This window comes from Malus domestica, chromosome 03, assembly GCF_042453785.1.
Source record: "Malus domestica chromosome 03, GDT2T_hap1".
Lineage (NCBI taxonomy): Eukaryota > Viridiplantae > Streptophyta > Magnoliopsida > Rosales > Rosaceae > Malus > Malus domestica.
The window spans coordinates 24,207,725-24,221,066 of record NC_091663.1 but is presented as its reverse complement, the minus strand read 5'-3'; the positions used below and the strand labels follow the sequence as shown (position 1 = coordinate 24,221,066).

Here is a 13,342-nt window from a genome sequence, read left to right as displayed (position 1 = left end):
ACCACTGCTGGATAATTGGAAAGTTCCTGTGTATCAACCTCTGTGCTTCGTGGCAAGGTAGACTAGCAAACATGCCCAACCTTTACTCACATTCGAGAAAACACTCCCAACAAGATTGCTTGCTCCAAAATCGAAGAGGCACCGCCCTCCGAATCTCGAGAGCCAGACTCCCAACATGATTACTTTCTCAAAAATCGAAGAGAGGGTAAAGGAACAGTACCACTGCTGGATAATTGGAAAGTCCCTGTGTGTCAACCTCTGTGCTTCGTGGCAAGGTAGACTAGCAAACATGCCCAACCTTTACTCACATTCAAGAAAACACTCCCAACAAGATTGCTTGCGCCAAAATCGAAGAGGCACTGCCCTCCGAATCTCGAGAGCCAGACTCCCAACATGATTACTTTCTCAAAAATCGAAGAGACACCGCTCTCCGAATCTCGAGAGCCAGACCCCCAGCAGGATTTCTTTCTCAAAAATCGAAGAGGCATCGTTCTCCGAATCTCGAGAGCCAGATCCCCGACAGGATTGCTTGTTCGAAAACCGAAAAGGCACCACTTTCCCAACTTCAAGAGCTGGATCTCCTTGGATAAAGCTTGTCTGTAATCTTCACACGCAACATCAGCTTTCCAGATACCACAGACCACTTTTTCAAAGTGCTCTAACAGAGTTAAAACATGTGAAGCTGGCAGCTCCCACTACCGTACTATGACCAAGCAGGGTAAAGGAATAGCATTATTACTTGATGTTAGGGAGACTCCTATATATGTCGACCTCCATCCCTAACGGACAGGCAGACCTGCAAAAATGCTCAACACTTCTTCTTATCTGAGAGGGCACTCCCAACGAAGCCTTTCGAAATATTCAGCTTTCTTTCCCCCCGATAATACCTCTGTAAACAAGCTATACTAGAGCAAGAATATCTCATATCATCAGGGTTAAAAGCAAGAGTATCCCATATCATGCTTTTTCCCTGTCTTTTCCTTTGGCCTTGTTCTTACCTGCAAGACAAGGAGAAAGAGAGCAATCAGTCAGCATTTGGAATCAAGCTTCCAGCCAGGAACTGATTGCCTGGAACCCCTTACCTGATTACTTACCTGACATTGCTCTCGAGTACTCATCTTCAACATCTTATGCTTCCAGGGAAGATACCGCATCTGCCAGAGGAACAGATAGGGCAAGTGAGAAGGATACAAGGAAGCATGTGGAGACAAACGTAACAGCACACGTGCCGATACATCCACTACTCTGTCAAAAGCAAAAGTATCCCATATCAGCAGGGTCGAACGTACACTAGATTTGATGGACTTGTTTTGACCCTCAAATTCTTCAGTCGGCCTTATACTCTGGAGGAAACCAGAAAACCCTCCAGCTCAGTTCAAGAATAAGCCTGTGGAAAGTTACTTCTTCAAAAGCAAAAGTATCCCATATCATCTCTTCTCATTTTTCTTCTCTTTATCCTTCATGCTGATTGCAAGATAGGGAGAATGTGAACAATCAGCCGGAGCTCTGATTACTTACCTTGTCTGTCACCTCTTTCAGCAGATCCCCTAGCTCGGCGACTTGGGGGACTCCTACTACATGGTTTGTATCGCGCTTGACCAAGCCTGAAACTACAAGTAAGCTTCAAGTGAAATTGATACATTACCTTGTGCATCTCCACCAGTTACAGATACCACCCCTGGATGGAGGAAGAGTACTTCCAAAGAAGATGCCACATCTACCTATGAGACAGATAAGGCAAGTCAAGACGATACCACACTCCGGTACTTAGAAGTTTCGTGGTTACGAGATCATTCTCCCACAATATTTCCTAATGTCATTTGTACTAAATCATTCACTTGTACTCACTAAAGGAGAGCTTGAACCTATGTACTTGTGTAAACCCTTCACAATTAATGAGAACTCCTCTATTCCGTGGACGTAGCCAATCTGGGTGAACCACGTACATCTTGTGTTTGCTTTCCTATCTCTATCCATTTATATACTTATCCACACTAATGACCGGAGCAATCTAGCGAAGATCACAAAAAGTGACCGTTTTCGCTACCTAGGATCTATCTTGCAAGAGAACGGATAATTAGATGGAGATCTCAACCATAGAATACAAGCTGGATGGATGAAGTGTAAGAGTGCATCCGGCGTGTTATGTGACCGTCGTAGGCCACTGAAGCTCAAGGGAAAATTTTATAGGACGGCAATAAGGCCAGCGATGTTGTATGGCACAGAATGTTGGGCAGTGAAGCATCAACACGTACACAAAATGGGTGTAGCGGAGATGAGGATGCTTCGTGGGATGTATGGGCACACGAGAAAGGATAAGATTGGGAATGAGGATATCTGAGGTAAAGTAGGAGTAGCCAAAATTGAAGGAAATATGAGAGAAAATCGGTTCCGGTGGTTTGGACATGTGCAAAGAAGGCCTACTGACGCTCCGGTTCGAAAATGTGACTACGGGATAGAGGTTCAGGGCCGAAGTGGTAGATGAAGACCTAGGAAAACTTTGGAAGAGACCCTAAGAAAAGACTTGAGTACTTGGATCTAACGGAGGACATGACACAAAACCGAGCGCAATGGCGTTCTAGGATTCATATAGCCGACCCCACTTAGTGGGAAAAGGCTTTGTTGTTGTTGTTGTTGTTGTCCAAACTGATAATTAGGGTTGCTTAGACATTAGCTTGATTACAAATGTATCTATTCTACCAAGTTCAAAAACTAAATATCTTATTAAAGCGGCTTAGAAATGATGGATGGTGATAACCCGGCATCCCATCTTTGTAGCCCAGAAGGATTACTCCAACAGGCACACGATCTGTTGATAAATAATGGTTCCTTAGGTTGTTGCTTTGTTGGTACTTAATTCTTATTTTGAACCTAGTTTAGAAATTTTGTCATGTATAATTCAAGCTTTTAAGTTATAGGTAGGGCTAGCCCATGGAGTTGTGCTTGGCACGGCAGGTCGTGCAGGGTCTCTAGGTTTAACATGGGGGACAAGGATTGTTTGTCTTCCTTGCTCTCGTGCCCTCCTGTTTTGTGTGGTCACGGTTAAGCCACGTCAACATTTTATATTATTTTTTTTATAGAGATAATAAGACAAAAATAAATAGTAATATAAAATGTTGACGTGGTTTAACCGTAACCACACAAACAGGAGGGCATGGGAGGGCACGGGAACAAGGAGGGCAGACAATCCTTGTCCTAACATGGGCTTGGAACGGGCCAATATGAGTTTTTTCCAGTAGTACATATATTATTGACCAGTTTTTTAGGTTTCTTTTAGTATTTTATAATGCATTCTGAGGTATATCTTTAGTTTTATTTGGATTGTCTTGCCCAGATAATAAAGAAGAAACATATGACATGTTGATCAATAATCATTTTCCGTTTTATTGAAATTTGGATTACAATTGATAATTTGATATTACCAAACAACAAATATAGAATTGCATCACTATCGTATATCAATGTCGTACTACTTTAGATTGGCACGAGGATCATTGGGTGCCCAATGCATGCTGCCTCCACCACCAATGCTGCCACGCCACTTGGAGGGGACACTCCACCACCTTCCTCACCTCCGTACAGTCTAGACAGAACTTCAGTGTCCAAATTCTTCACAAGAGTCTTCAAATTCTTGTACTATGCGGACTAATTATAGCTAGCCAAATGACCTAAATGTTAATTCAGCTAGCCATCATTTTTGACAATTCTAGCTAACTATTTTAGCTTAAATTCAGATATTCTAATTTATTTTTTCTTCTTCTGCATTTAACAACTCAAACCCTTTTTCTTTGCTTGGAGCCCACAAACAATGTAATTTATAGCTTTTAATGTTTATCAGAAGTTTAACTTTCTCTCTCCTAAATATTCAATTGGAATTTTGAGAGATTTTAATGGATTTATAAATCTAGGGATTTTTATGAAGTTTAATTGATTAGTAGAGATTCCATATAAAATTTTGATTCAATTCCCTTAAAATATCACGGGGAGAGGTGAGATTTGTGGATGCTTATAATACACTACAAAATCTCACCAATTTCCTCTCAAACGTCTTAGGTTGAGATTACATATACAAGGGTGTTAGATTTACATAATGAGTTGTTGATGACTACATACACATTGAGAATTTAGCTTATGTCTGTGTCCGATGAATGAGTGTTTATTCTTTATTTTTATTTTATTTTATTTTTTTTTGTGATTACTAAGAGTAAGAAGTAACGAGAGAAGGAAATCGATCAAATTTCAAATTCTTGGACTTATTAAAACTCCAATTTGGCAACTGATGAGCAACACAATTCCGCTCCTTGAAAACATGCTTCATGCTTCAACTTAGCTCACATATAACCAATTGATTCATCAATGTTTTGCATTTACTCACAATTGTATCAAGTATCAAGAGGATAATAGCTATTAACCAGATTTTGTTGGAACAAAGTGACAGCAAGCATCTCTATCAATAAAATCTCCTTGTCCCAAATTGGTAGAGAACTACACCCGCATCAATCTTGAACCATCAATGTTAAGCTTATACAAACGAATATCAGGAGGTTCCCAAGCAATGGGATCAGCCTTCTATTAGGTTTATGGGGGAGAACCAACTCAAGCTTTCACCCAGTTCTCAGACTTTTGCGTGTTTACTAACAAGCATGGAATTTAAAGGGCCAGTTGATTCATAACTCAATACTTGAAAATTAGGAATCAAATCAAAATGTTTATTTTTTATTGGTAGCATATTTACAAATTTGGTTTAAAAATTTAGTTAACTGATATTATCCTAATCCAAATATCTTTTGACAATTAAAAAATACATACAAAGATAACTTTTCGATAGTGATATACACACATCTATTTTTACCTTTCACAAACCTCTATTATTTCTCAACTGTCGATCAATTGAAACAATTAAATGACATAAATTATTAAGTGATGTCTGAGAAGTAGAAATAAGTGTGTTAACGAGCACAAAACTAAACGGACCCAAAAATACAGAGTCAGTTAGTACATTTCAGTTGCAAATGCAAATTACACACGCTGGGATTTGCTCTCTCTATCGCTGAGAGATTCTCTGTGATCGATGGCAATGGCGGACAATGGCAGTCGTCCGCAAATGCACAACAGTGAGGAGGAGCGTCTTCTGCTTCAGAGAAGTCAGTTTCGACGACAAGCCCGACCGCGGAAACCTCCTCCGAAACATTTCGACCCTTCCCGTCTTTAAATAAGGCCTCTTTACTCGCTGCAGCCCATCCCTCACCGGAAACAGTATTCTCAGGTTTATCTCACACAATTACGGTTTTTTTCCGTTTTCTTTTGAGTTGCACGGTCTGTTTGGTTCCCGAGAAAACGCAGGAAAATTTATAAAATTTTGGAGCTTCTGTAGAGTTTACTGAAGTGAATACTTGACTACGTTCAGTTGGGTTGCTGATAAATTCCAAACAATAAAATTTAGACGCGAACTTTTAATCTATTTGACGAGAAGTTTCTGAGCTAGTTTATTGCTTTCGAATGTTCAATGGGATGGTATAAATGTGTCTGTGTGATAATTAGATGATTCGAGGTCCTCGATATTGCCATCTTCCCGAGATAACAGAATTCCCATATATGTGATGATGCCTGTTGATGCCTTCTGCATTGATGGTACGGGGCGTCAATGCATTTTCATTCTTAATTTTATTATGACTTTCTGTTGATGAGGCTATGATGCATTTTCATTCTTAATTTAACTGTTACATTCTTAATTTAATTGTTACTCTTTTAAACGACAGAGTATGATTAGCTACAAGGTTGCAGTTAACTATTTTGATCTCTTCCCAATTCAAGTTATGTAAATGTACGTGTTTATATGTTGCTCGATTTACTGTTGTTTCAGAATCAAGGCCTTAACTGTAGCTCTAAAAGCACTCAAGTTGGCATGTGTCCACGGAATTGCAGTTGCGGTTTGGTGGGGGATCGTAGAGCGTTTCTCTCCTCTTGCATATGATTGGTCTCTATATGAAGAGCTTTTTAAACTGGTTTCTGACTCAGGTTAGGTTTGAAGTTGCATGTTGCCTTGTCTTTTCACTCAAACGTAAACTCTTCTTCTAGCAGAAAAGGGGGTGAACCTCCTCCACTTTGGATCATAGAGGTTTGTCTTCTTTGATATTTTGAAATCCCATTTGAAGTTATTAGTCTGGTACAATGCACATGGCTATATTGCAACCCTTAATTTACCTGGTCATACTTTAAGAATCATAACCCATTTGGATGACTAGAGATAATATCAATGTTTCTTCAGTTTCGTGCTCTGCAACGTGCTATGGTACTGTGCTCTGCAATGTTTCTTAATCGGAACTGTAATAGAAGAAATTAGTGTTGGTCTTGGTCCTTCTGGTGAACTTAAGTATCTTAGAGTTGCACTAGAACTACGAGTATGAAGCCAGTCCAATGATTTCTTATGCCACATTGTTACATTGCTCACACAGATATCCTGCACATCCTTTTGGTGATGGTAGATGCAAGTTTCCTAGAATCGGTGAATTCCAGTGCTATGACAAGTACATGAATGTTAAAAATCTTTCATTCCTCTGACGGAAATTTGGTTGCTATTGAATTTTTACTATTTACAACCTTGTTCCTTTTAGGATGGGTGACCTTAAGTTGGCTGCACGCAAGGAAGGAAAACCTCAGTGGGAAGAGAAGGGACCACAAAACGCTGGCCGTTACAACAGTCTCCCATCTGAAGTTCCTTTCTTTGGAGAGGGAGAGGAAAGTTTTGTTTCTGATTATGGGTGTTTTTTCCTTGTATGAAACTGATGAAAGCAGCTTGCTTAATTATTTCCCATGAAAAATTTCTGCATAGCTAAAGCCTTGTGTAACTTGCATGACATAATTGCTTTTATCGTTCTGTTTGTGCACATTTCATCCTCGAACTACCACTCAGAGTAAAATGCAAACGCTGAATTGAAGTTGTGTTTCTTTAGCCATGCAACATTTCCGTGTAGGTGCATGTAAACAATATGGGCCTGCAATATATTCACCTCTCCCAGACCCTGCGTAAAGCGGGAGCCTTGTGCACTGGGTACGATGACTGGAACTTTTCTTATAACTAACTCTATTTGCTTCTAGGGGTTGTACTTGCAGACTTTTTGCAATTTGATTAAGAATGAAAATGCATTGATACTGGTTAGTAAACTAAGGACAATTATGGAGTATAAGTGAAAAATTAAATTATATTATGGTTCTTTATCATACGATACTTGGCATAACATGATTAAACTTATTGGAAAACACTGTGGAGCTTAGTAGATCTGACCGTGGCTTGACTCGTTGTAGGAATGGTACAGTGGTAGGTTGCTCCATCATGCAGATAATATTCTTGCAAAGGGAGCTAACATTCCAAAGAAATATCAAGAAAACGAGCAAACTTCAATTGTATTGGCGGCTAAAATTGGTGGTAACAGGCGATAGCACACCCTGCTGAACTTACAGCAGGATACTACAACACTGCTTTTAGAGATGGTTATGATCCTGTTGCTTCACTTTTGTCTCGTCATGGAGCTGCTTTGCATGTTCCGTAAGATTCTAAGTTTTAAGAACAATAAGATCTTTAGGGCTGAAAATTGGAGTAACTTTGTTCTTTGGTAAAGCAGCCAAAAAACCCAACTTACCAGTAAGTTTATTGAACTACCTAGAGGAGCAGCCTCACTGCCTTATAATTTTTTGTCAAGGGCGTGTGTAGAAGTTTGTAACTTCCTGATATTTTGACTTAAATAACCTTGTGTTCCCATGACAGGCGTTCTTGAGCTCGAAGTGTAAACTTTTTGAAATGGATTTGGTTGGCTGTAGAAACTGAATGCTTTACTACTGGTCTCATTACATTGACAAATCCAGGTACGACATTTCAATTTTAGGAATATTGTCATATTCTCATATCCGTCACTATGAGAAGATAATGTAGTCTTTGCAGATTGAAAACAACAATAAGAAAATGGATCCGAAAATATAGAGAACAAAAATAACTAAGAGTTCATTCCTCCACAGTTCTTCAAATACTTAGTCTTGATTTTGGTGAGTGTGATTGCAGCATCTTTCATGTTAATCCTCTCTCTCGGCAATGCTGCAGAGCAAGCTAAAGCTAATCTCATAACGGATAATAAGCAATCCCTTCTGCTGATGAAATCACCATCTTCCTCCGCACCAAGTATATCGACATCCACAATTTCACCTATTGCAGCATCTGGAAATAATGAATCTGCAATCCATTGCTTTAAATCCATTTCTCCAACAAACATCTCGTCTGTTGGCTTCCTTTTTGTGAATGTCTCCATGAGTACAACACCAAAACTATACACATCCCCTCTAGTCGAAACGCTTCCTTCCATCCCATACTCTGCAAAATTTGTATGTGAATTTAGTTATATATGACAAAAAGAAAATTATAACTCTTAATAAGGCCAACATATACAAAATTGAGAAAATACATCACCTGGAGCCATATATCCAATTATGGCTAGGGTCATGGTTTCTGTCATTGAATCTCCACCGCCGATGAGTCTTGCAATGCCAAAATCAGCAACATGTGCAACCATATCATCATCTAGTAGTATATTGATGGGTTTCACATCACAATGAACGATAGGTATCGAGTAACCGTGATGAAGATATTCTAGTGCCAATGCAACATCTTTCATTATGTCTAACCTCTGCAAGATAGTCATGGAGCGGTTTGGAGAATACAACCAGTTTTCGAGGCTTCCATTAGGCATCAATTGAAGTATCAGGGCTTTGAAATCAAGTTCATCGCAGCAACTTATGATTTTAATAAGATTCCGGTGACGGATATTGCTTAGCATTTCACTTCCTTATCAAAACTCTTGAATGCCCCTTCTAGCTGTAAATTGAAAACCTTGACGGCGATATCTATCTCGTCTGAAAGTGTTCCTCTGTATACTGAGCCGAAACCCCCCGTGCCTAGTAAGTTACTCTCATGAAATCCATTTGTTGCGCTTACAAGTTCTAGGCGCGAAACTCTTCTCCAAAGAACTTGATGTAGCGAGGCAATTTCTCTAACAACTTCGACATTCCTTTTCTTGCATAGTATCAGAATCAATGCAGCGGCCGCTAGGAGTATTACTGGTATGACCCCTGAGATGATATATTTAGCTTTCCTCCAAATTGGCTTAACTTTTGTTCTATTTTTGCACAAGGGAACATGGAGTCGGGAGGCACCGCAGAGTGCACCGTTTGATACAAATGAATCAGCAGAGAAGTTTCCGAAAGGCCCGCCGGTTGGAATTTCTCCTTGGAGTTTGTTGAAAGACAAATTCAGATGCTTGAGATACAAGAGTGCTTCCAATGACTTTGGGATCTCTCCAGATAGATTGTTTTTGGACAAATCCAAGAATTCTAGGCTTAACAAGGTTTTAAATGAACTGGGAATAGGGCCTTCTAAATAATTGTTTGCCAAGGACAAATTAATCATACTTTGAAGACCACCAATGCTATCGGGAATGTTTCTGGAGAAATGGTTATTTGATAAATCCAAAATAACCACATCTTTCAACTTTCCAATGTCTTCTGAGAGTGGTCCAACTAGAGAATTGGACGACAAGTCTAGGTCCAATATATACTTGAGTTCCCACAAGGAAGATGGTATTTTAGAAGTTAACAAATTGGACTGTAACGATAGACTTCTTAGAGCTAATGCCAAAGTACCCAAGCAGGAAGGAATAGAACCAGAGAGACGATTACCAGCCAAAAGTAACTCGGCTAGGTTGTTTAGTTGACAGAGTTCATACGGGATATGTCCTTGCAGTTCGTTATCGTTCAAATACAAAGCTTGGAGATTTTGTAGCCTTTGTATTGAAGTTGGAATTGCTCCACTCAACTGATTGTTTCCCAGGTTTAATGATATCAAGCTGCTCAAGTTACCAATATCTCCTGGAATGTTGCCCCTGATGTTGGAATTCATTAAATCCACATATAGGAGGGACGTAGAGAGATTCCTACGAGAAGCTGGAATCGTGGTGTTTAGTGGATTGTCTCCCAAGTCTAAGTCTTTCAAATTTCTAAGATTAAACAAGCAAGAGAGAGTGCTTGCTGCTTGTGGAGTAGAAGCATCAACCGTCAAATGATTCAAGAACAAGTAAAGACGCTTGAGGTTTTTCAAGGAACAGAGCGCACTAGGAAGAAACCCGGTAAATGAGTTTGTGCTCATGTCTAGCACCCTGAGCTTGGAAGCATTGGAGAGGTTAGGGAGTAGTTCGGACACGAGGTTAGTTTCCGCTACATCAAGGATTTCTAGATTTGGAACGTTAAGACCTATGTTTGCTGGGAGGCTACCTGAGAACTGATTAATAGAAAGCGTTATTCCTCTTATCATGGAGTTATTGAAGAGTTTGGATGGGATGACGCCATTGAGATTATTACTAAACAGTTCCAATGTCTCTAGCTGTGGAAGATCACTAATCTCATCCGGTATTGTACCTGTCACAATTTCAGCACGTTTGCATTAAATTTGAAACTTTAGTATAACTAAATACTAAAAACGAAATGATTATCAAACGGTCCTAAATTTATTACCTGTTAAATTATTGTCACTAAGATTAATGTGGGTTAAGTAGGTGAAATTGCCAAGACTTTTGGGTATGCTTCCACGGAAATCGTTAACCGCTAATACCAATTGACGAAGCTCTTTACATTGCCACAGTTTGAAGGGAATCAGACCGTCAAGCTGGTTTCGAGCCAAATTAAATCGTCGAATACTCGAAAGATGCTCACATATATTGTCCGGAAGACTACCACTCATGTTGTTTTCGGATAGAATCAAAGTAGTCAAAGAAGATATGTTGAGGACAGGCACAAAAGCAGAGCCTTTTAGGGCATTGGATTGCACAAACAACTCCTCCAGCTGACCTAAACTGCCTATCTCGTTTGGAAGTTCTGTAAAATCAATCCGTATATATTAAAATCATGTATAGACATATAGGAGCAGCTTATCCCATTGTACGGTAGCAAAAGAGGGATAACATTATAAGGACCATGTACTCACTATATAGGACCTCTTTTTTGCTCCCGAATACAAGGGTCTTACATAGTAAATATACGATCCTTTGATAGTCCTCTCATCTCATTTTCGCTAAAGTGGAACGAGATCCCTGCTAAGAAGGATCTTGTATGTATAGATGTAACAAAACCTAAGTCGTGTAGTATACCTTCGAACTTGTTGTAGTCAAGGTATATGCTCTTCACCATTGTTAAGTTGCCTATTTCTCTTGGTATGCTACCTGTTAAATATGTGCATGCATGCCAACAAAAAAGAAGGAAAAAAGATCCAAAAGAGATGATTGTTATACATCTTATATATAGATATTAAAATGAAACAAAGATGTTAAAATGTAATCATGAAGCAAGCAACATTAATTTATATTCCTAGGTGGTTGGTAATGGTGGTATGTACGTACCTGATAGTTGGTTCCTGTTTAGATTAATTATTTCGAGCGCAGATAAGTTGAAGATAGTAGCGGGTATGGAACCAGAGAAGCCATTACTGGCCAATGTGAAGGTTCGAAGTTTAGGGAAGGACCCAAACCACGAAGGAATGGTTCCCATAAAGTTGTTGTTTCCCAAGTTAATCGCCTTCAACCGGTGCAAACGAGACAGTTCTTGGGGTAGGGGACCATCAAAACTATTATTCTTAAGGCCCAACTCAACGAGAAATGAGAGGTTGCCTAGATGCGGAGGAATAACTCCAGCAAGACCCATGTACGAGAGATTTAAGGCCGTGACTCTGTGGTGGCGAGCACCGAATGACACACCAACCCAGTTGCAAATGTTGGAATTGGAGGTAGACGACCAGTTGGTGGTCAGGATGTTTTGAGGGTCACTAGTGATGTGAGCTTTGAGAGCAAGTAGCGCAGACTGATCCGTGTTGAAATTGTTATGAGCTATTGCTAATGCACCTGCAGTTAAGTAATTAGCCATAATCATCATATAGATATAACACATGCAGTGTATCATCGATAACATTTTTGATAGTAGGAAACGACTTCTCTCCTTAATTGTAGTAGTTTTCGTCTTTCGGTATAAATTTGATCAAAAACTAGAACTCATTACATTCACATAAATAGGGAAACAAGTCGGTGTTACCAAGACTTGTGAACAACTTAGACTTGCCCGGCTTCTATGTCAAGGTGAGGAGACTTAGATTTTTTAACATATCAAACACACACCAATCATTTTTTGCTGATAGCGTAGCTAGGTGAGGAGGAATGGTGACTGCGATGTAAGAGAGATTCAAGGCCACGACTTGAAAGTGGCGTACCAACCCAGTTGACTGAAATAACTGTGTACCCATGACAGGTGTCCATTTTGTGGCCACAGCTGGAGATGCCCAAATGTGGAATTTTAGTCTTCAGTTCACCATCAAAACAAACAACACCATAAATTTCAAGATTGATATTTAATGATGACATACATTTTGATTCAAATGCAAATGCAAATGCAAATGCGACCAAACACATAACAGTTACATTCTTCCGGATGAAATGTTTTCGACGACGTTTACATATAATCAAGCTCTAGTTGAACACTCTTCGGATTCGAAAATCATCTAAACTTGGCTAATTAGTTTTTCTGAACAGAACAAAGCAAAGATGATACGCAAACGGTCTAAGAATTACGGTCTTATGCTTCTAAATTATTAATCACGATCGCATGAACAAATTCATTGCAGCAATAACGAAGAAGGGAAGTAACAACCAGAGGTTGAAAACTAGTTCAGATACGTACATACACTATCATGCAGACTTGCCATTGGAGACGCTCTGAATATGCAAAGGCTTCTTATATGACTGCAACAAGAGAGAACATACCACGTTTAGAGATGAAGCAGGCATGCACCTGCAAGCCACGGTGGTAATCGAATTCCAGTGAAAGGGAACAAAACTCCAGCCGCCACCGGCATGCTGAGGACATTGCCCAGGGCCCAGACATAATTCAATCGAATTCGAGACATGGTGTTTCTAGAGAGATCAATGGCTGTAACTACATCTTTCAAGTTACTCTTCATCAGAACCAAGGTATTAAATATCGATGATATCGGAAATATCGGTAGTCCGAAAACACGGAAATATCGATGAAAATATCGGGATAATATCGATATCGATAAAAATTATATGAAAACCACGGAAATTGTAAGAAAAACTTGGAAATTTTTATTAAAACTTTGCAGGATGTTTATTTAGTCAATTATCTATTACTTTATCACAAAAAATTGAAAGAAAATGCATTGCATGATGGATTTAACTTATTTAAGTTGATTATATAGCGAGCTGACAAACATGTGAGTGTAGAAAATATGTAGTAATTA

The 13,342-nt window shown here is 39.4% G+C and overlaps 2 protein-coding genes and 1 long non-coding RNA gene across 3 annotated transcripts; 1 reads left to right on the top strand and 2 right to left on the bottom strand.

Moving 5' to 3' along the window:
* The first annotated feature begins 7,504 nt into the window (after positions 1-7,504).
* LOC139194099 (uncharacterized) lies at positions 7,505-7,796 on the top strand. The gene is made up of 2 exons (XR_011578809.1): positions 7,505-7,642; positions 7,766-7,796. It is a non-coding gene; the product is annotated as an uncharacterized lncRNA (long non-coding RNA).
* Positions 7,797-7,808: 12 nt separating this feature from the next.
* LOC139194088 (LRR receptor-like serine/threonine-protein kinase FLS2) lies at positions 7,809-12,127 on the bottom strand. Its single transcript, XM_070818356.1, has 5 exons — positions 11,436-12,127; positions 11,187-11,258; positions 10,555-10,914; positions 8,459-10,458; positions 7,809-8,362 (listed from the first exon to the last, which is right to left on the bottom strand). Exons 1-4 carry the CDS (start codon positions 11,998-12,000, stop codon positions 8,819-8,821), a joined length of 2,637 nt encoding a protein of 878 aa, XP_070674457.1. The 5' UTR covers positions 12,001-12,127; the 3' UTR covers positions 7,809-8,362; positions 8,459-8,818.
* Positions 7,992-8,690, bottom strand: LOC139194750 (receptor kinase-like protein Xa21). Its single transcript, XM_070819656.1, has 2 exons — positions 8,459-8,690; positions 7,992-8,362 (listed from the first exon to the last, which is right to left on the bottom strand). Exons 1-2 carry the CDS (start codon positions 8,688-8,690, stop codon positions 7,992-7,994), a joined length of 603 nt encoding a protein of 200 aa, XP_070675757.1.
* Positions 12,128-13,342: the final 1,215 nt, after the last annotated feature.